At 38.3% G+C, this 21,987-nt stretch overlaps 1 protein-coding gene across 1 annotated transcript in view; it reads right to left on the bottom strand.

Moving 5' to 3' along the window:
• Positions 1–294: 294 nt before the first annotated feature.
• Positions 295–21,987, bottom strand: part of LOC126237429 (smoothened homolog) — a 119,247-nt gene continuing 97,554 nt past the window's right edge. Inside the window, exons 11-13 of the mRNA XM_049947540.1 lie at positions 21,722–21,893; positions 8,084–8,327; positions 295–2,014 (exon numbers count right to left, since the gene is read on the bottom strand). Of these exons, the coding sequence (XP_049803497.1) occupies positions 989–2,014; positions 8,084–8,327; positions 21,722–21,893 (1,442 nt within the window). The 3' untranslated portion in view covers positions 295–988. The remainder of the gene's footprint in view (positions 2,015–8,083; positions 8,328–21,721; positions 21,894–21,987) is intronic.

Genomic DNA, 21,987 nt, shown 5'->3' with positions numbered 1-21,987 from the left:
TATCATCAGATTAAGAATTTTTTATTTTGTCATTTTGTGCCTTAATTCCTATATTAGCAGATTTAAACTGAAATTTCACATGTATTAGTTTTGGTTGTCACATGACTATAACACTGTTAAATAATGGTATATTTGAAATTTTTGTCACATTGTGTTGTTGAGCTCCTTTTCTAATCCGACGGTATAAAATATAAATTTGTGAAATTTTTCACGAAGCTCTGGGAGTTCTACCATTTTCCTAAATGTAATGTAACGAAAACAGTGGAAGCAAGTAAAGCGTTGGATACTACTATGTCTTTTGAAATGTTGCAGTTTTAATTCAGCAAATATAATTGGGTGATTTTAATAATAACACCGTTAGTGCAGTTTCTTGCTCCAGAACAGAGCTGTTATGTAGAGGCACCAAGAGATCTAGCAGATTTTTTTCAGTAAGCATGTAAATCTGCTACATAACAGCAACACACTATCACCTGATGAAAGATGACAGTCACTGAATAATACACTAACAAAAATAAATAACAGCTTCTATATAAGAATTTTTTGTCTTCTTAAATCTACTTATATGCATAGTGACATGCATTATTTACACATCACATTTTATGAGCTCCAGTTCATGTATAAGAGCTAATTACAAGTTTACATTGGCATGATAGAGCTGTACAAAAAACTATGTACAAATTACTTTTCAGAACAACAGAAAAATATATCCGTCTTTAAAATATTTCTGAAGCACAATGCCTGTCAAATTTATAAAAGTGTTTTCATTTTCTTCTACAGAAGAAGTCAAATCAATATGAAAAGTATGATTATGGCACAAGGAAAAAGTATAGTATCAAAATAATATGCTATTTGCATTGGCAGTGAAAGGAAGCCCCATAACAGCAGTAAGCAGCAGAATAAAACTTCTGCTACAAAAGGATTCTGACCATTTACATCAGAAATATGTTCAGAACATTTTTATGTCATCCTAATATGTAACATGTTGCACTCAACACGTTTTTCTATGGTCTAATTGTAACGGATGCCCAGCAGCAATTTCAGCAAGTTCCTCAACAAGTTTGCTCATGTTGTAGCTGTAGTTTAATCCCTTAGCTGCAAGACCAGTAAGACTCTCCAGTTTTTCACTGCCCTTGTAGGGCTTCACACTATTCTCACGTTGTGGACCAAAGCTTACCTGAGTGCCTTGATTTACACCAGAGCCACTGCTGTAAGTACTACCACGGCTGTTCAATTCACACATACCAATATCTTCAGAAGGTGTTGTTTGAGTACCAACTTCACGACTTCTCACATGTATCCTAGTATTACCACCCACAGTACAAGGGCCAACACCAACAGTCCTTACCCTACTACCACCCAGTGTGTGGTGTGTGAACACAGATGCATCAGAAAGTGATCCGGCCAACCGCTGTAACTCAGGACAGTACGATGTTGCGTCATCATATGATGCTCCTAAAAAGTTTGCATCGTCATCTGAAATCTCACTTAATTTTATATCATCTGGAATGTTAGTACTCATGTAAAGCTGATTTTTATTGTATGATGAGCTTGTAACAGCACCTTTTGTCCTCATTGTGGTGGGGAGATCACAGAAACTGCTTTGATTGGCAACTGCTATAACACTAGTATCCTTATTTGTAGACAACTCATTATCTTTATTCACAATGCCTGACCCACAAGAACAAGCTTTTTTATCTTGCACTTCATCTTCATTTTCTTTAAACTTGTAGTCTTTCTTATTCTCCGTTTCATCTGTGGTGTCCACAATGGTGTCCTTAAATGCTTCATTTTTGTCACTTTGAACGCCATCTAGCACCTCACATTCTATTTCATCACACTTTTTACAGTCACTTAAATCTTCTTCAGATCCACAACTGCTCTGCCCTAGTAAAGCAGAAGGTAAGGGCAGCATTAGCTTTAAACCATCAAGGCCTGCACTAGCCTCTCTTCGCTTCATAAGGTTGGGGACCATTGATGATATATCAGAATTACCAATTGTTAGAGCAGTTAAAATCTGAAAAAGAAAAGAAAAAAATAGTCAGTTAATGTTCAGAAACAAGTACCACTTCTTTGTCACCTGTGGTAACAATGTAGGCACTTTTTTTAGCACAGCAGACAGTTATCAAAAATTCTAATTTTCATTGTTTACTGCAATTCATGTGCTGTTTCCTCAACTTTAATTATGTTATGGACAAAATATGCTAATTTATGAACTGCAGATAACGGCCTAGACAATTAAGTCCACTTTTATGAGCAACTTACAAGAAATTTCAGATGTAATTACTTTACACACCCTTGTACAAGAAGACATCTGTATCAGAATGGACCACATAAAACAACCACCTGCTGTGATCTTAACTAGGAAAAGCAAGTACTGTTTTGAGAATTTATGCCAGTGTGTTTTATGACAGATAAGGATATACATGTGAGTTATTCAATCACATGAAGTTTGTTATAACAATTTTACAAAGTTACTTCTGTAAGTACTTGTTTTTCAATTCACTTCACCCACCCTTAAATAAGAGCTGCTCACAAGGAGGAGGGAAGAGGAAGAGGAGGAGGAGGAGGAGGAGGAAGAAGAAGAAGACAGTTTGGTGTGGCTTGTAACTATCTTAGCACTGCCTCTGTAACTTCACTGTCATCTGAAAATTTCTGAGCTTGCAAATGTTGTTTCACAAGTTCAAAGCTGATGGTGCCAAGCATGGAGTGTAGACAGATGTTTCAACATTACACATTTCAGATCCTTCCTATGGGCAGCAGCATTAGGGTATGAATTGTTAGATAAGACACTAGTATTTTTAGCATATAGCACGTATCCCATTATGTAAGTAAAATATTACTGTGGTGAATACAAGTCACAGGTTGGCCTCTCTTTTAGACATTCTTCGTAACACACTACAAGAATGACAGTATAACTATTGAAGTTGATGACTGCCTGTGTCTCGCATCCCCCCCCCCCCCCCCCTCCCCTTGACCAAATATAAAGGGTACTTCAACTCCATCAATTGCTCTATAGTTTGTAATGATGCATCTATGACTCATCTGTCACAAGGAAACCATAAAGGTCAAAGTGCTTCTGGGGAATTGCCCGATGCATTCATACCCTCTTACTTCATTTATTACAGCCAAAGTCATCACGAATGAGGCTCTATGCATATCTGTGATCGTTCTGAAACACACAATTTGAACAAATGAAGCACCTGTTTGCAAAAAAACTAGTTGGTGTGCTTTCTGTCTCTCAATTCATTTGCCTCTTCTGTTCTGCTGTTGACAGTACATTTTTTAAAAATCTTTTTATCTTTTCATGTACCCACATACTCTATGGTTATTTTAGTAACTGCCTGCATACTGACCTTTACACCATTGTAAATTTCAGACAGTGCAACACCTCTGTAACAAGAAAAACAAACAACACTTTGTTGCTTTTGTGTGGTGCATACTGACAGTGGCATGGTAATGTAAAATGTATATTTGCACTACTATATCACCACTGCATCTCTGGTCTGTATTACTAATAAACAAGTGTTGGTATTCTAACACAGTATTTGTTGTGCCTGTACCTCACTGGAAGTTGTAGATGTATTTTGGAATTCAATTTTATATTCTACCAATTTTGTACTCAGATGGGTTAGATGTTTGTTTCCAACCTGGCATGTATCCATTCCAAAGGCTTTTATATCTTAGCTTGTGTATTAATCAGTGAAAGCTGTTGTGTGAAAGAATAAGAGCACATGAACACCCTAACTTTTGACACCTTGGGGATTTATACGTTATTCTTCTTTGAGTGCTGTTTAATGTAACGTAGATGTGGTAATCTAAAATACATGACACCAGATTTACCATGTTGTGCTACATTGCTCTTCTAGACTCAGTGAAGCTTGGCATCAGAGTCAAGAGCACACTCTCACTTGTGCATGTTTTAAGGAGCTTCTGGACATGCACAGCTGGCGTGACATAACTGCCTTATGGGAAAAATACATACAGATTTGGTAAACATAGTGCATAGTTCACAGCAAGAACTGCTAGGCCTTACCACTCAACTACAAGTTTTTGTCAATGCCACGAGGTGAAAGGACACTGCAGTAGACTTATCCACAGTCGCTTCGCATAAATCCCACCATGCAGTAGCACACTCCACAGATATGGTATTTCACTCACTACATACTAGAATTTTTTGGAAATCACTATATGTTATGGTTATACTCATCGAGAAACCTATTTTGTGGGATTCTGAATGAGATACAGTATATTAAGGCTTGGATTTTATCATACAGTAATTCATTTGAGGTGCTAAGGACCGTAAACCACATCATTGTCAGTTCAAAACTGACAATGATGTGCTTTATATAGAATGTAAAATTTATTCATGCTACTGGCATCTGTTGACCTTATGATGTGTCATTTTTATCTGTACTGTATGCCCACATTGTACATATGTCCGAACATTCATGAAAAGCTGTCTCACTGGTTTCTCTGCTATTCACTTAAATAGGGGAGGGGAGTCGAAGATGGTATGCTTTTGGTCCTTATGGCTCTCAGCGCCTCATTTGTATTCTAGTTAAGTGACCTTGCTGATACATAAGAGTGGAGAGCAGCTATGAAGGTGGGTGAGGATTGGATGCGCAGAAGCATACAGAATTGTACCACGTGACTCACAGCCAATTGCACATCAATGACTTTCTTGTCTTCGTTATGTGCAGATTGAGCTGTGTTTGGAAGTTCTAACTGTTTATTTTAGTCACAGTGTTCCTTGCTGAGTGCTGACTGCCTTCATAGTGTTCATTATGAGTGATGGTAAGCAATCACACAAAGTATTATACAAATAGGCAAGAGGAATAGTGTTCTATGTGTTCCAATACTGTAAGAGAATCTTCTGCTGAATCCACACTGGCACAAGGCGCAGGTCCCGCCGTTGCCACCAAATGCCGTGAGCCGACAGCTGAAGCCTGTGGTGTTGGTTTGAGGACTGTTCAGTAAATATCCAGTGAAGCTAAGACGTCAATGCAAGCCTGTGGCTCAGATGTTTTCAAATCAGCAAAAAAAACAAAAAACGGGTGGGTGAGCTAGGCGATTTTGTGAAAAACATTTTAAGGCGCATGTATGCTGAAGGCGAGTATCCAACAGCAGAGAAACTAGTTTCACATATGAAAGAAGCTGAAAATTTTAGTGGAAGCAAATGGACCATGTTGAGGATACTGAAAGACATGGGGTTCAGGTATCAGAAAACAAACGATGGTAGGAAATTATTAATGGAACAAAGCAATATTGTAGCTGAAAGGACTGTGTTTTCGAGAACAATGCAGGAGATCAGAGAAGCTGACATATCTCGAATTTATTACTTAGCTGAAACTTTTGATAATCAGAACCACGCAAGGGCTATGTGCTGGAAAACGAGCGATGGGTACGGTGGATTAAAAGTTCCTATTGGTAGGGTAACAGAATTATAGTGCTTCATGTCAGATCAGCAGATAATGGCTTTTTTTCCCCAGGATAAGCTGATTTTTAAGGTGTCAAAGGCTAAGAATTCTGAAGATTATCACTCTGAAATGATGTACAGCGTCTTCAAAAGGTGGTTTACACAACAATTCCTGAACCTTCAGTTATAGTCATGGACAATGCAAGCATCCACTCAGTACAAGTGAACAAAGCTCCAAATATGAACTCCAAAACGGCAGGTGTTATTGCATGGCTGTCATCTAATGGAATACCTTATAACTCGTCACATACCACAGCAGAATTGCTGGTTCTTGCCAATCAACACATGCCTGCATACAGAGTTTATGATACAGATGAAATTGCAAAGCAGTATAGACACTGGATTGTTAGGTTACTCCATACCACTGTCATTACAACCCAATCGAGCTGGTATGGGCTCAGGTGAAAGCATATATTGCGGAATAGAACAATACATTCAAAATTGCAGATGTTGAGAAACTTCCACGAGGCAATAGACAGAATCCCAACGTCTACATGGACAGCTTGCGTAAGACACACAGAAGAACTGCAAGATGAAGATTACAACAGGGAAGTTGGCAGGGACATGGTTGTGGAACCATTCGTCATAAATATTGCTGAGTCTGGTTCATCTACGTCGAACAGCGAAGACAATGGTGTGGATTTCTGGTTGTGAAGTATGTAAGTACCAATTACTGCTACTTATGACTTTATTTGTGAGACTGTGACTGCAGCAGCACAAAAAATTAGTAGAAGCTCAAGTTTCATCATTGACCTTGTAACAATGCTATTTTCTTCATAAAACATATATTAAGTACACATACTATAATGCCGTAGCAGGTTGCACAATGAAAGAAAATTAGCTTTAAGTAACACATCAAATGATCTGTTTCTGATATCCTTATGATCACATTATTAAAACTTGAAAATGCTTTAAAAAGTACTCGATGCTTAATGGAAGCAATGCAAAAATTTGTTTGATTAACAAAACAAATCATTGTCGTTCAAAATACAGAACATTAAATATTGACAGTATTTAAAGAAAGAATGAAGCTACATCATGATTACTGACAAAATAGTGTGTGTATCGTCTTGAGGTTGAAGCTCTTCCGTCTGTGTTTGCTTTACAAATAAACTGCTCTTTTGGAAGGGATCCGCCTTGAGCAAAACACAATTGTTTCTTTTTGTGCTATCACCCAGAGACATTGCATTGAGGTTTCAGCATCATCGCTGGGCTTTCATTTGCTTTCTGTTATATAAAAAATTTTGCATATGTATTTTGTTACCACAGACAGTGGTTTCCTGGTTTTTTTATGTTTTTCTTTACAGCTGTTTTACTTTCAGAGTATGTGGTCTCCAACCATATAGAACTTAATGTACAGAAATTATTTATCTTGATATTTTATACGATTGGGAATGTTGTGATTGAGTTTAATATTAATTAATTCTATGTGCAAGGTTGTGTGTGGGCGTGCACGTAAGGATTCTTGTTACTAAGAATGCAGTTCTTAAAGTTCACTGTGGAACGATGTTTATGCTAGAGTGCCGTCAGCTGTCTCAGTGCATGAACTGACGGAAGGAAATTGGCAGCATTGCAATGTATCTCTCCCCCCCCCCCCTCCCCCTCTGTGCAGAACGTGCAAGGCCTCCATCTTCGTAGCTGCTCAGAGTTCTAGTACTACTTTTTTGAATTTAATAATTTCTGCAGATGGTAGTTTGTGTTTGGAGTTGGTTGTTTACTGTGCAGGAATCGGCTTTCCTGTGCAGTGTCAACATGAACTCTGTTGAACCTGTACTAAGTTCTAACAGAAAAGAGGGGTACCAGGGAAAGTTAGACGCAAAGGAAGTAGGGCCTCCCAGACCAGATCCGTTGTCTGAGAAAGTGTCGAAATCAAATAAGTGTGACTACAAGCAAACATTTAACAAAGAAGTGTATAATAAGTGTAAGTTGTTGAGTGGGTGCAATGTAAGAATGCCTGATTTTCAGCCTCAAAATAAATTTGTTAGGTAATATGTGTATTAGGGATCTTGTACATTTGCCTGAAAACATAAAAAAGCACGAAAACTCCCACTCGCAGACAAATGTGAAATGGAGAGTATTGAAAGCTTATACATTATTTACTTCTTGCCATAAACTGTACTTAATGATGTAAAAGACAACAAAATTCCACAAAACAATTCTTCCCTTTTTTCAGGCATAATTTGGCACTCTCATATTTATCTGGATTTAAGAATGTGTGAACACCCAGAATGTATACCTATGAGCCGCCACTGGTATCAATCACAATTTTTGAGGTTAATGCAAAACTTCAAAATGTAATATCACTGACTGACAATGCATTGCCTTTGGATATGATACTTCGACAGTTGTCCACTTCATAAGCCATCTGCTCAGTGGCAAGTGGGCTCCAAAGGAGCAGTTTGCCTGAAATGTGAGACACTACCTAGTATGCTTTTACTTGCCACTCAGTCCTCCTCAAAACAAAACCAAGAGGGAGGAGGAGAAGAAGAAGAAGAAGCAGAAGATTCACTGTCATTACCTGAGAATGTATCTTTTCTGGAAATCTATTGTAATATCCACAGACATAAAGTAAAATCCATGGACATAAACACAGTGCACTATCCATACCTGAGCACCAAGCTGACTCTCCTGAGATGATGAACTGCCTTTCCTAACCACAAGGGGCCCCATTCTTGTTCCAACTCTGCATCGAGTAAAGTCTCTCCTTCGTCGCTTACTGCGATGTGTTCGTCCTCTTGTTACATTAACTGTAGGAAGTGGTGTTGCTCTTGTTTTCCGAGTTGCTGTTACTTCTGCTATTTGAACCGAAACTTGTGAATCCAACGAATGGCGACGTGACTCTACCGACACCCTGAAAAGTGACATCATAAGAAGAGAATCTTTTCACACATGCTTGAAATTTTTATTGAACAATTAAGAGGCTAATTTATTTATAATTTTTTTCTTGTGCACTGCTTCAAAATTTATAGTACCCAAGCAAAATATTAATACAGTATTCCAATTACAGTATGAAAGACCCTTCAGAAAGCTTTGAGAATGACTGGATTCTTGTCCACTGTCCCACTTCCAAAAATTTTATCAACAGATGCTTTTTTTACTGCTTTTGAGCTGCCAGAACCAGACCTACGCCAACATCATAAGTGGTGATGAAATATTTCTACACTAAGAAGCAAAACTGCAGTAATGTATCTGGATGTTTGCAATGAATCTTGTCCACCAAAAGTGGAAATAACAAGGTACATTGGCAAAAATTGTGTGAAGGTCCTTTGCTGTAAATGGATGCAGCAGCATAAGCACAGTAAAAGAAGGTATGGCAATTGTTATGTCAGAGTAACTTTTGTAAAATCTATATAAAACTCCCGAAGTGGCCTTAAGAGGTCTTGCATGTTATCTCATATGATCATAAAAATGCACCTTCCCAGAGGTCAGCAGCTCACAGAGTGTGACGCAGGCTGAACTATTCAAGGGGTAGGGACATGCCACCCTTTAAAGAAAACTATGCTTGGCACCAATGGCAAAGCATCGTTTTTTGTAGGGTAGGCTCAGAATTACAAATTTTGTAAAACAAAACCTTAAAACAAATCCTCTACAACAGAAACACTTCAAAAGTAACTTTCTACTAAGCTGAAATTACTACAGAAACTATTATAAATAAATGCATAAAAATATTAAACAGCTGCACAGTCATAAAAATATAACACATAGTAACACACCGTTACATCTTCTTATAAATTTGTTCTATCCTCCTGCCCTTGTTCTGGCCATAAACATCGATGACTCAAGATACAAAATCCTGCCGATTGGTTGAAGATTTCTGAATACTTACTTCTGTTTTATTAAAATTAATTTCAGATACTCCTGCTGAATTTATAAGGCTCTTAGCTTCCATTCTGCATTTCAGAATAATTTCCTCACATTTTCATCTTTCACCAGCCTTTTTCAAATTTTCAATTTAAAGCTTACAGGATCTTAGGTCCACAGTTTTATTTTGCAAGATGTCAAACTAGATACTTCTACAGCCAAATTCGGCAAGTTTGACAATCTGTCATTGTGTTGCAAATGTAGGCTTTTACGCGTTTTAATATACTTATGCTTCTTTTGCAAGATGCAGTGGTTGCTGGAATTGCAAGAACCAACAACAGTAATTTTACACATTCAGAGAACATGTTTTTTAATCCATTGCTTATATTGGATGGTCCTGAGGCTCTAGATGTTTATCCTCACTGCTGTAAATAAACATAAGTTCTCTTTTCAGTTTTTCATTGTCAATAAATAATATATTTTAAGTAGTTTTTCAGCTTCAACTTTACATATTTTCTGATATGAATATAATAGAGGGGAACATTCCACGTGGGAAAAATATATCTAAAAACAAAGAAGATGTGACTTACCAAATGAAAGCGCTGGCAGGTTGATAGACACACAAACAAACACAAACATACACACAAAATTCTAGCTTTCGCAACCAACGGCTGCTTCATCAGGAAAGAGGGAAAGACGAAAGGATGTGGGTTTTAAGGGAGAGGGTAAGTAGTCATTCCAATCCCGGGAGCGGAAAGACTTACCTTAGGGGGAAAAAAGGACAGGTATACACTCGCACACACACACACATATCCATCCGCACGTACACAGACACAAGCAGACATTTGTAAAGGCAAAGAGTTTGGGCAGAGATGTCAGTCGAGGCGGAAGTACATAGGCAAAGATGTTGTTGAATGACAGGTGAGGTATGAGCGGCGGCAACTTGAAATTAGCGGAGGTTGAGGCCTGGTGGGTAACGAGAAGAGAGGATATACTGAAGGGCAAGTTCCCATCTCCGGAGTTCAATTAAATTCAATTCAATTTTTATCACCACATAACATGCCTTATACAATCAAAGATTGTGACATAGGTGACTTCTCAGTTTTACACTATATATAACAATACTAAAAATAGACAATAAACTAATAATATACATGGTGTAACATCTTCAAAGAGGTATTTTAATTACAATTATAATGCATTGTTACCATTCATGAAATCTTCTACACTATAGTAACATTTATCTTTCAGATATTTTTCCAGGTCTCTTTTGGTACCTTTTACATTTGGGTCATCCATATCTTTCCATATTTTATTTACAAATTTCATGCCCATATAGTATGGGGCTTTTTCATATGATTTTAAACGGTGGGTAGGTAACATGTAGCTCGTTCTATGTCTAGTATCATATTGATGCAAGAAGAAGTTGCCCTCAAAAAGTTGTGGGTTTCTTTTCGTGAAAGTGAGAGTTTCATAGATTTATATGCTTGGAATGCTCATTAGATCCAGTTTTACAAATAAAGGTTTGCAGTGTTGCTTTGGTTTTGCTCCCACCATTGCTCGGATGATTCTTTTTTGTAGTCTAAAAGCTCTAAGTAAATTTGTTTTTTCAGACCCCCAGAAAATTATACTATACCTAATGACTGAAACAAAATATGCATTATATACAGTTTTTCTTACAGCTAAATCAGTAATACTATACAAGATATTCATAATATATACAAGGCTATTCAGTCGACCCAGTATGTTGTCCACATGGCGACTCCATAACAGGTTTTTATTGACTAACACGCCAAGGAATTTGACACAGTCTGCTGTCTCTAATTTTTTGTCCATATACCTTATTTCACTTACAGACTGTGCAGATTGTTTTGTGGTAAAATGAACAATTTCTGTTTTTGTAAAATTTAATGTCAAGTTATTGTTTTTGACCCATGCCTCCACTTCCCCAAGTGTTTGTTCAATATGACGAATTAGGTCTACCTCATTTTTACAACAGACTACAGCTGTTGAGTCATCTGCATAGAGGATAGTATCAGACTGGACCTGACATGGCATATCATTAATATAATATAGAAAAAGCAGTGGCCCTAATATTGAGCCTTGTGGAACACCTAATTGAGTGTTTTTCCAGCCAGAGAGAAATTTCTTGCTGTTGATGTTAATAAGTACTCTTTGTTTTCTGTTTGCCAAGTATGACGACATCCAGCTAAGAGATTTGCCTTGAAAACCATAGCGTGCCAATTTTTGGAGAAGCAGGTCATGATTTACTGTGTCGAAGGCTTTGGACAGGTCACAAAAGATGCCTGACACACAAATTCTATCATCAAGACATCTGCTGACTTTTGTGACTAATTCATTTATTGCATGGACTGTGCTGCGGCCTTTTCTGAAACCATATTGATTGCCTAAGATAATGCTGTTAGATGAATTGTGATTTTCAATCTGATCACATGCAGCTCTTTCAAATATTTTTGAGAAAATTGGTAACAGTGAGATTGGCCTATAGTTGCCCAATTCATCTTGTTTGCCTTTTTTATGTATGGGCCGAACTTCTGCATATTTTAATCGATCTGGGAAACATCCCTCATCAAATGATTGGTGATTATGAAAGAGAGTGTATATGCAATACTGTGACGGACTATTTTTATTATTTCAGTGGGGACCTCATCCCACCCCGCAGATTTTGAACTTTTTAGGGACATTATGATTTTGATGACATCTGAGATGGAAACATGAGAAAACTTAAAACATGTGCAATTGCTATCTGTCATATTGGGCTTTGTATTTGGTGGTGAACAGTCAGCAAATTTGTTACAGTTTATGAAAAAGTCATTGAATGATTCACAAATGGCACTGGGGTCTGTAACAGCTCTACCATTTATCACTATTTTAGAAGGCCATTTTCTCTCTGCCTCACTGCCAACTTCACTTCTTATAACAGACCAAACAGCTTTTGATTTGTTTTTTTTGCATTTGAAATGAAGTCGTTATTTGCAGTACGTTTTGCTAGTTTAACTATTTTGTCAAATGTTTTTTTGTATGTGCTTACATACTTAAGAAATTCAGGGCTTCGATTTACTTTTGCCTCCATATACAGTTTCCTCTTAGTAGCACTAGACACTCTAATTCCTTTTGTTACCCAGGATCTACTTTTTTGGGACCTGGTCCTCACTGTTACAAAAGAGAAGCATTCATTGAATATACCCAAGAATTCAGTTAAAAAGTTATTGTAATTGTCACTTGTGGAAGTGTGTTTGCTGACTGTCCACTTGGTTTGGCTTAGTTTTTTGCAAAATACTTCCACATTTTCGTGACTGAAATTCCTACATCTTTTTGTTGTGCAGACTGAATTTTGCTTCAGTAGTGATACAAATAGTGCTTTATGGTCTGATACTCCTAAATCTAGAAGAAACTTTTCTTTTACATAATAATTATAACTACTTACAATATTGTCAATACATGTTGCAGAGCTTGCTGTAATTCTTGTATACTGATCGAAATTGAGATTTAGCCCATTTGTGGCTACCAGGTTCTTTAAGTGTGAAGAAAATTTGTCATCAGACCTTACATCTATGTTGGAGTCAGCACATATAACCACTTTCTTGTACAGTTTCTCACATTTTAATTTATGTAGCAATGTATCAAACTTTTCTAAAAATACAGAGCTTATATGGTACCCAGGGGTGCGATATATGCTGATAATTAGTGTGTTATACTCTTTAAGTTCTATACAACAACTTTCAAATGTGCCTTCTTCATTCAGATGGCTAAAATTCTGTCTGATATCATAGTCTACCGTGGAATGAACTAATATGCAAGAGCCTCCATACTCATTGGTCCTACAAAAGCTGGTAGCCACTTTATAACCTGTAAGTTTATTTAGGAGACTGATATTTTCAGATTTTAGCCAATGTTCATTAAGGCATATTACTTTCACAGATTTTTTCACACTTTCTAGCAAAATTTCTATATCATAAAGCTTCCTGATCATTCCTTCAGACAGACCTCTTATGTTCAAGTGCATAACGAAATTACTACTGCATATATTATTAGGTAGAGGATCTTTAAAACTAATTTGACTATAAAGTAACGGAACGTCCACCTGAGTGTTGACTGCTTGTTCTGGATTCGTTGTATTGGGCCAAATTCGGATAGAACTGGCCCCCTTCATCAGTTTCCCTGTGGGTGAGCATCTGGATGATGAGTAGGTACAGTTTTCTTGACGATAATTTCAGTCTTCGCTGTATGTTCTGAGGCTGGTTCTGGGACCTTCTCATCTTCTGGACGTGATGTTCCTGTTTGAGCTGGTGCTGTGGCTGCGATTTTGAAATTGTTTTCTCATTTATCCATTTCCTTGGTCGAAACTGGTTGCACAGCAATTGGTTTTCTTGCAACGTCGTCGTCGTTTGTATTAATTTCGCTAGCATTTTGCCAACGTATGACTTGCCAGCGTTATTATAATGTAGTCCATGTTTCGTAAACAAATCTCTTGCATCTGGAAGATCAAGAAATGTTACATTTTGTTGGGACTTGCATATTTTGTAGAACTGTCTGTTTACTTTTGCAAGCTCCAGATTTACGATGGAATTGTCTTGCAGGTCGTATCTGTGAGGCAAACTAGTAACTATGATGTTCGGAACTTTCAGATCAAGTAATGTAGTTTTTAAACACTGGGTCAAATGTTTACTCTCATTTCTGTATACATCATTACTTCCACCCATTATTATGATGGCATCATTCTTAGATAGCTCATTAAGTGAGTTGCTGCTCTTAATTATCTCAGTCAAAGGTGCACTGGGTTTCGTCATACCTGTTGCCGTGAATAACGTACTGTACTCATTTATTTTTTCGACAATTTTCTTGGCGTGGCTATCACCAAGTACAACAACTCGTCGTTTGATGTTCACTGGTTTATTTTTCGTATTAGATGTTTTCTTGGCTGCGCACTCGATTGGAAGTTTCGTCACTGATTTTTGTTCGTCATTGTTCTTTGTCTTATCACAATCTTCGTCTAGTGTTGTGAATTTATTTGCTAGCAGTATCGCCGGAACTGTACACACTGTCTGTTTGTTTGTTTTTTTCGGCAAATGCCACGTTTTTTGCGCAGAACAACGGTTAACAACGCTGTCTTGTGCTAGACGATGATCTCGCTCTATCTCTTTGTATTTCGTTTCCAGTTCTTGATATTTCTGCTGAAGTTCTTCATATTTCGTATTTATAGTCATTAAATCCTCTGTAAGCACACTTATTATTTTTTCTTTTGATTTTATCGTGTCCATTACCTCGTTTTTCATGACACTCACAACGCACTGATGGCATGTCCAGTCATGTTTGTCTTTTATATATTTTAGATTCACTTTAACACATTTGTCGTGATACCACGACCTGCACTGGATGCATAGGATACCTCTCTTTATCTTTTTTATGCAGATTTTACACACGTCACTATCACTTTTTAAGGAAACTGAGACATCATTACAGAACAAAGTTTCATTCGAGTTCTGACATGTTGGTGTTAGTGGGAAGTATCAAGATAACCCGGACGGTGTAACACTGTGCCAAGATGTGGGAATGACCAGCAACAAACTTTCCATTCGCATGAATGGACACAGGCAGACAGTGTTTTTGGTAATGAGGATCACCCTGTGGCTAAACATGCCTTGGTGCACAGCCAGCACATCTTGGCACAGTGTTACACCGTCCGGGTTATCTGGATACTTCCCACTAACACCAACCTGTCAGAACTCCGGAGATGGGAACTTGCCCTTCAGTATATCTTCTCTTCTCGTTACCCACCAGGCCTCAACCTCCGCTAATTTCAAGTTGCCGCCGCTCATACCTCACCTGCCATTCAACAACATCTTTGCCTATGTACTTCCGCCTCGACTGACATCTCTGCCCAAACTCTTTGCCTTTACAAATGTGTCTGTGTATGTGCGGATGGATATGTGTGTGTATGCGAGTGTATACCTGTCCTTTTTTCCCCCTAAGGTAAGTCTTTCCGCTCCCGGGATTGGAATGACTCCTTACCCTCTCCCTTAAAACCCACATTCTTCCGTCTTTCCCTCTCCTTCCCTCTTTCCTGATGAAGCAGCCATTGGTTGCGAAAGCTAGAATTTTGTGTGTATGTTTGTGTGTCTATCAACCTGCCAGCGCTTTCGTTTGGTAAGTCACATCTTCTTTGTTTTTAGATATATTTACACATTTTCTCATTTACAAGTTCTGAAAAATCTGTTTCATGGAAGTCCTGGAATCTAGTTTTGATGTTTACTAGTACTGTGCCAGTTATTTTGAATATTAGCCTTTTCAATTTCTGAATACTTACTTCTGTTTCATTAAAATTAATTTCAGATACTCCTACTGAATTTATAAGGCTCTTAGCTTCCATTCTGCATTTCAGAATAATTTCCTCACATTTTCATCTTTCACCAGCCTTTTTCAAATTTTCAATTTAAAGCTTACAGGATCTTAGGTCCACAGTTTTATTTTGCAAGATGTCAAACAAGATACTTGTATGCTGCAAAATTGAATTGTACAGCTGCAGTAGAAAAAGAAAAGGTCATCCAGTATACTACTTAGCCCAATTGCTTGATGTAAAGAATTATCATCCCACCCTTCATTGTTTATCACATCATTAAATGTTGCTCTCAGGTCTGTATAGTGAAGAATAATGGTTTGTACAGTGCCTGAATAAAAAGTCCACATTGTTTAACAAGGACCTGGTAGTTTAAAACCCCTTTCCCTCAGAAGTTAACTTCTTTTACTGGAATGGCTAAAAATGCATGAAACCCTGATAGACTTGTCATAAAATTGTCTGCAAAAAAGCTAGCACAAAAGATTTTAGGCATTCCTGCTAGTAGTGCTAGTGCTGAATGCAATATCAGTCTCACAGGAGTTCTTGTTTACAGAGAAAGGCATACAAAAGTCCACAAAATGTGAATGACATTTGGCTTTTTTTTCCTTTTTTTCCTCTTCAAGTACAAGGTGAGTAAATAATGAACTCTTTTCCGCAGGAAACATGAGCTTCCTACATGTGCCCTTATACAAACAGATAGTTTATGTTAGCCAAGTTTGTAATAGCTGTATATTTTTAGTACTTCTCATTCAATCTTTTGTATGGAACTACAGAAGAGCATATGACATACTGTGCACAGCAAATTACCACTGCAACCTGAATTTGACCTACATTCTTGGTTAGGTTGGTTCAAGCTAGATGAGGTAAGTATTGCAGTATAGATGTAGACATAATGGCCTGAGTCTGGCTGTGACTCAAAAACTGTTGGCTGACTGAACTGTACAAGCCATCCTGGAGGACTGCACAGGCTCCTTCGGCTGAGATAGGACTGCAAGCAGACAGCATATCTAAGAAAGGACAGCCCACCTACGGTGGGCTGTGGCACTCAAGCAATCTGGTGTGCATGGCTCTGCTTCAGACATTGATGAATCCACAGCAAATCAAAGATCTGTCACCATATGAGTTTCTTTCTTTCCAAAATGAAATAACTTATTTGAAGATAGCATTTAGAGGTCCTGCAAATGATTATTTCTGCCTACAAAATGGTCTTGAGTAATCTGTCCATGAAGGAATATCATGAATCCTTCACTGAATGATTTGAGGGAATACATCAATATACGTACCAGAAAGAGGGGAATTTCAAGAAAAAGCAGTACATGGAACAGACATGATTTTCTCAAAATCTTTAGCATTCTATTCTTGTCACATATTACCCTATACTATGTGGTAATTACTCTTAGTTCACAAAAAAATCTGAAACTTATTGTATGAAACTCTGTAGTACATCTGAATAAAAGACAAACTGAATTATAAAATCAACATCAGTTATTAAAGTCCTCCAGGCATTTCAAGGTTTGTCACCCTCATCTGCAGGGCAAGGGTGGGACACCACTGAAATGTGTGGTGTACATTTTATAGACAAATGACTGACACAAATAACCTTTAATTTGTTTCATATTTTAAACACACACATACTTTAAGTCCTCAACAGACACAATAAGGAAAAATCTGAATAAACAAAAAAGAGGGAAGAAGGAGAAGAAAAAAGGCATGTAAGTGGTCAATTCTTATGGCAGAGTGCTTCTACCACCACATACAAATTTTTCAAGTTTATTTTCAGTATACGCTATAAAAAACACAGTTTTTCACTTCTCATATCTCCTCTGCTGGTGTCTTATAAACCCTTTGTGGCAGCTTTCACATACACATTGTTGCATGAGCAATCTAATAGTATATAACCTTAAACCAAATGTTTTAACGTATGTTTAGGGTACGAATATTTTCTGAAAGGCCACTGTTCAGCCCAATTACACAACATTATGCAACTGCAGATGACATACAACCACAGTTTCTGTTTTTCTTCTTACAATGCCATTCAGAGTTTATTGGATTTCATCAGTTGTCATAACTGAAACTTCATTTAATACAACAATTTTGGGCTAATTTGAATATATAACTACTAGATTACTGTACCATAAGTACAAAACATACCTGCAAGGTAAATTGAAACAACAAATTCATAATTACTGGCAGAAGAACAGGACAAAATACTGTACATAAAGAAGAACTGTAGACTGTATCCCTAATTATAGTGCTATAATTGTTATAAACTGTATGGTTTGTATAAATTCCCAATTGCAAGCTCTAATGGTTTGTGCTGGTACCACAACCATTTAACTATTGTAAATAAACATCACAGTTTTGCCACCGGAAGACGTGTGAATTCCACAATATTTCCTCGGAGCAACTGTACGACATCTTTATGTGGTTGAACTTTGCTGATGGCTAGGTACAACTGATGGTACCCGCACGTCGATGCCTCTGTATATAGAACATGCACATGAAGAAAGTGCAGCCACAGAAATCGTGCATGTGCAATGAGTTTCAGATAGATGGCACCATACTCAAATGCCCTCTGCTGAATAAATGTGTATAAGATTCCTTATCAGTGTGGGGTAGCATTTATAGACCAGACATGTCTCTCAGTACAGCCACCACGCATTAACAAGAAATCTTATATTATATCTTATATATATATATATATATATATATATATATATATATATATATATATATCTTATATTATATGTATAAGATTCCTTGTCAGTGTGGGGTGGCATGTATAGGCCAGACATGTCTCTCAGTACAAGAATGCTGCGATGAACATCAGTGTCATACACGCTTACGCCAAATGGAGAAGTTGGCAATAGCAGAACACGGTCTGAATACAGGACACTGCATGAACAATGAAAAGACAGAAGTTTCATCTCCAGCATCATCTTTCTGGGATTGCATCATTAAGGAAGAAATACATATCTGCACAGCTGAGAACCTCATCAACAGGGATGTGAGATTTCAAATGAGCACAGCCCGGAATTGGCTGCTATTAAATCATGACAGGAAGATGAAGATTTTTTAGTAACAGCCTCATCATAACATTGGTCTAGGATGATCTTTTAGTGAGTAACATCTGGCCCTACTGTTAGTAAACACCACTTAGGCTGCACTGTTAGTACACATAGCATACAGTGCACATGCAGGATGGCCACTCTGCGATTTTCGGCAGATGGTGTTCGAGTATGGAGCCATCTATCTGCAAATCATTGCGCATGAGCAATTTCTGTGCCTGCACATTCTTCACACGTGTGTTCTATATACAGGGGCATCGACATGCAGATACCATTAGTCGTACTTAGCCACCTGAAGATGTCAGACAGTTGCTCCGAGGAAATATTGTGGAATTTGCACAACGTAATCTGGCAGCAAACCCAATGCTTACTACCGACAAACAAACAAAATTAATAGTATTCATGATTTACATTAAATATCCCATGCTTCTTACTGTACTGATGGTTCATATCCTGTTCCACAACTAAAAGTGTATTTAGCATTAGGCATTACCACTGTTACAACATTAATTAGTTTGTTACATATATTACAAAGACCAAAGCCATGGTGATTTACTATTGTTTTTAAATCCAGCAAATTTGGGAACGTAGAATATACATTAATGAGCCAAAATATTATGACTGTCTGCTTTATCATGTATTGGTCCACCTTTAGAAAGCAATAAAGCAGCAGGTCTGCATGGCATGAATTTCTTGGTAGGCTTCCGGAGGTATGTGGCACCAGATGTCCACTAACAGGGTGTACAATTCCCATAAATTACAGACTGGTTGGTTGTGGGCATGGGGCTGACACCTGATAGTGTACCAGATGATGTGTTCCACTGGGTACAGGTAAGGCGAATTTGGTGCCCAAGACATGAACATCTGTTCACTGTCATGCTCCTCAAACCATTGTAGCATGATCACAGCCCTGTGAAATGTACATTTAAACTGCTGGAAGATGTCATCAACCAAGAAGGAATTCAGGTGGTCCGCATTAATGTTCAGGTAGTCCACAACTGTCTTGGTGCCTTTGATTACTACCAAAAGTCCCATGAATGCCCAGGTGAATGTCCCTCACAGCATAATATTGTCCCCATCAGAGTGAGTATGTGGCTCAGTGCATGTTTCGAAAAGCTTTCTGCCTGGATGACAACACCACCTCAACCCAGTATAACAAGAAATGTGATTCATCTGACCCAAGAAAATGTTTCAGTTGACCTATGGTACAACCTCAATGATTCCACGATCACTACAATCTCAACTGACATCACTGGGACAACATGGGAACATGTAAAGATTTTCTACTGTCTACTGCAAAGCCCCATGTTCAACAATGTGTGCTGAATGATGCTCTCCAAAACACTTGTTGCTGCATCAGCATAGTACTCTGCCATCAGATCTGCCACAGTTTGCCACCTATCCCGCTTTACAGAGCAAGCAAGCATCTGACCTTCATATTTTATTAGTGGACTAGCGGCGCCAACGGCCTTGCCCCAGTGGTAACACCTGTTCCCGTCAGATCATTGATATTAAGCACTGTCGGGCTTGGCTAGCACTTGGATGGGTCACTGTCTGTGTCTGCTGAGTACTGTTGGCAGGTGAGGTGCACTCAGCCCTTGTGAGGCCAATTGAGCAGCTATTCAACTGAGAAGTAGCAACAATGGTCACGAAAATTCAGAGAGTGGTGGATGATGAGCACATGCCCCTCTGCATCTGTACCTGGCACCTGATGATGCCTAAGGGCTGACGATGGCATAGAATTCGGTCAGTACCGTTGGGCCTTCAAGGCCTTTTCAGTTTTTAACTAACAACACCTTTTTGTCTACTACTGGTTTCACCCTTCTTCAACCATTTTCCATAGATGTTTGCAACAGCAGTTCACAAACAGTTGATCAGCTCTGTTGTTCCTGAGTCACATGCGCCTGGGCGCCATGACATAACATTCTGCCCTTATATCATTGGATTTCCCCATTTGTGGTGTTTCACTTGTATACTTTCCTTACTGCATCACGTCTCTACAACACCACCACACTCATTCAGTCTCATGATGTGCAGTGGGCATAATGTTTGGGCCCCAACAGATTATTGATGTATATATCTGCTTCTACAGTAAATAAATAGTGTATTTCTGAACATGATCTCCTGTTCCAAATAGTATTTATTTGGTCCTTATTACAAGCACCATATGTATATAACCGAAATTTGAAAACCCCTATATTATAGCCATAGTTATTTACAACAACATATTAATGATATGAATATAATAGAGGGAAACATTCCACGTGGGAAAAATATATCTAAAAACAAAGATGATGTAACTTACCAAACGAAAGTGTTGGTATGTTGATAGACACACAAACACACACACACACACACACACACACACACACACACACACACACACACACAAAATTCAAGCTTTCGCAACCCACGGTTGCTACATCAGGAAAGAGGAAAGGAGAGGGAAAGACGAAAGGATGCGGGTTTTAAGGGAGAGGGTAAGGAGTCATTCCAATCCCGGGAGCGGAAAGACTTACCTTAGGGGGAAAAAAAGGACAGGTATACACTCGCGCGCTCACTCGCACACTCGCACACACACACACACACACACGCACACACACACACACACACACACACACACACACACACACACACACACACACACATCCATCCGCACATATACAGACACAAGCAGACATTTCTGCTTGTGTCTGTATATGTGCGGATGGATATGTGTGTGTGTGCGAGTGTATACCTGTCCTTTTTTCCCCCTAAGGTAAGTCTTTCCGCTCCCAGGATTGGAATGACTCCTTACCCTCTCCCTTAAAACCCACATCTTTTCATCTTTCCCTCTCCTTCCCTCTTTCCTGATGAAACAGCCGTGGGTTGCGAAAGCTTGAATTTTGTGTGTTTGTTTGTGTTTGTTTGTGTGTCTATCAACATACCAACACTTTCGTTTGGTAAGTTACATTATCTTTGTTTTTAGATATATTTTTCAACAACATATTAAGATATACAATGTGTTTATATACTTACTTTCGGACGCTGTAACTAATTTCAGAATCAAAAGAGTTTCTTCTCTGACTTGACATGGATCCAGTTGTTGCACCAATCAAGGCACCACGTCGTGTCATCAGTTTGGGAAGAGCAGCAGCCCATGTTGAACTTAAGTCCTGGGATGCCATGCTATTCACATCGAAGTTCAAGCCTGTGAGCAAACAGTGTTGTGCAGACTATTTTGGCACTGAGGATTGTCATTAAATATCTTTATTTACATGCAGTGACAGAGAAAAAAAAGCTGT

This window comes from Schistocerca nitens, chromosome 2, assembly GCF_023898315.1.
Source record: "Schistocerca nitens isolate TAMUIC-IGC-003100 chromosome 2, iqSchNite1.1, whole genome shotgun sequence".
In the NCBI taxonomy this organism is placed as follows: Eukaryota; Metazoa; Arthropoda; class Insecta; order Orthoptera; family Acrididae; genus Schistocerca; species Schistocerca nitens.
The sequence above is the reverse complement of the archived record's forward strand: the minus strand, read 5'-3'. Positions and strand labels throughout refer to the sequence as shown.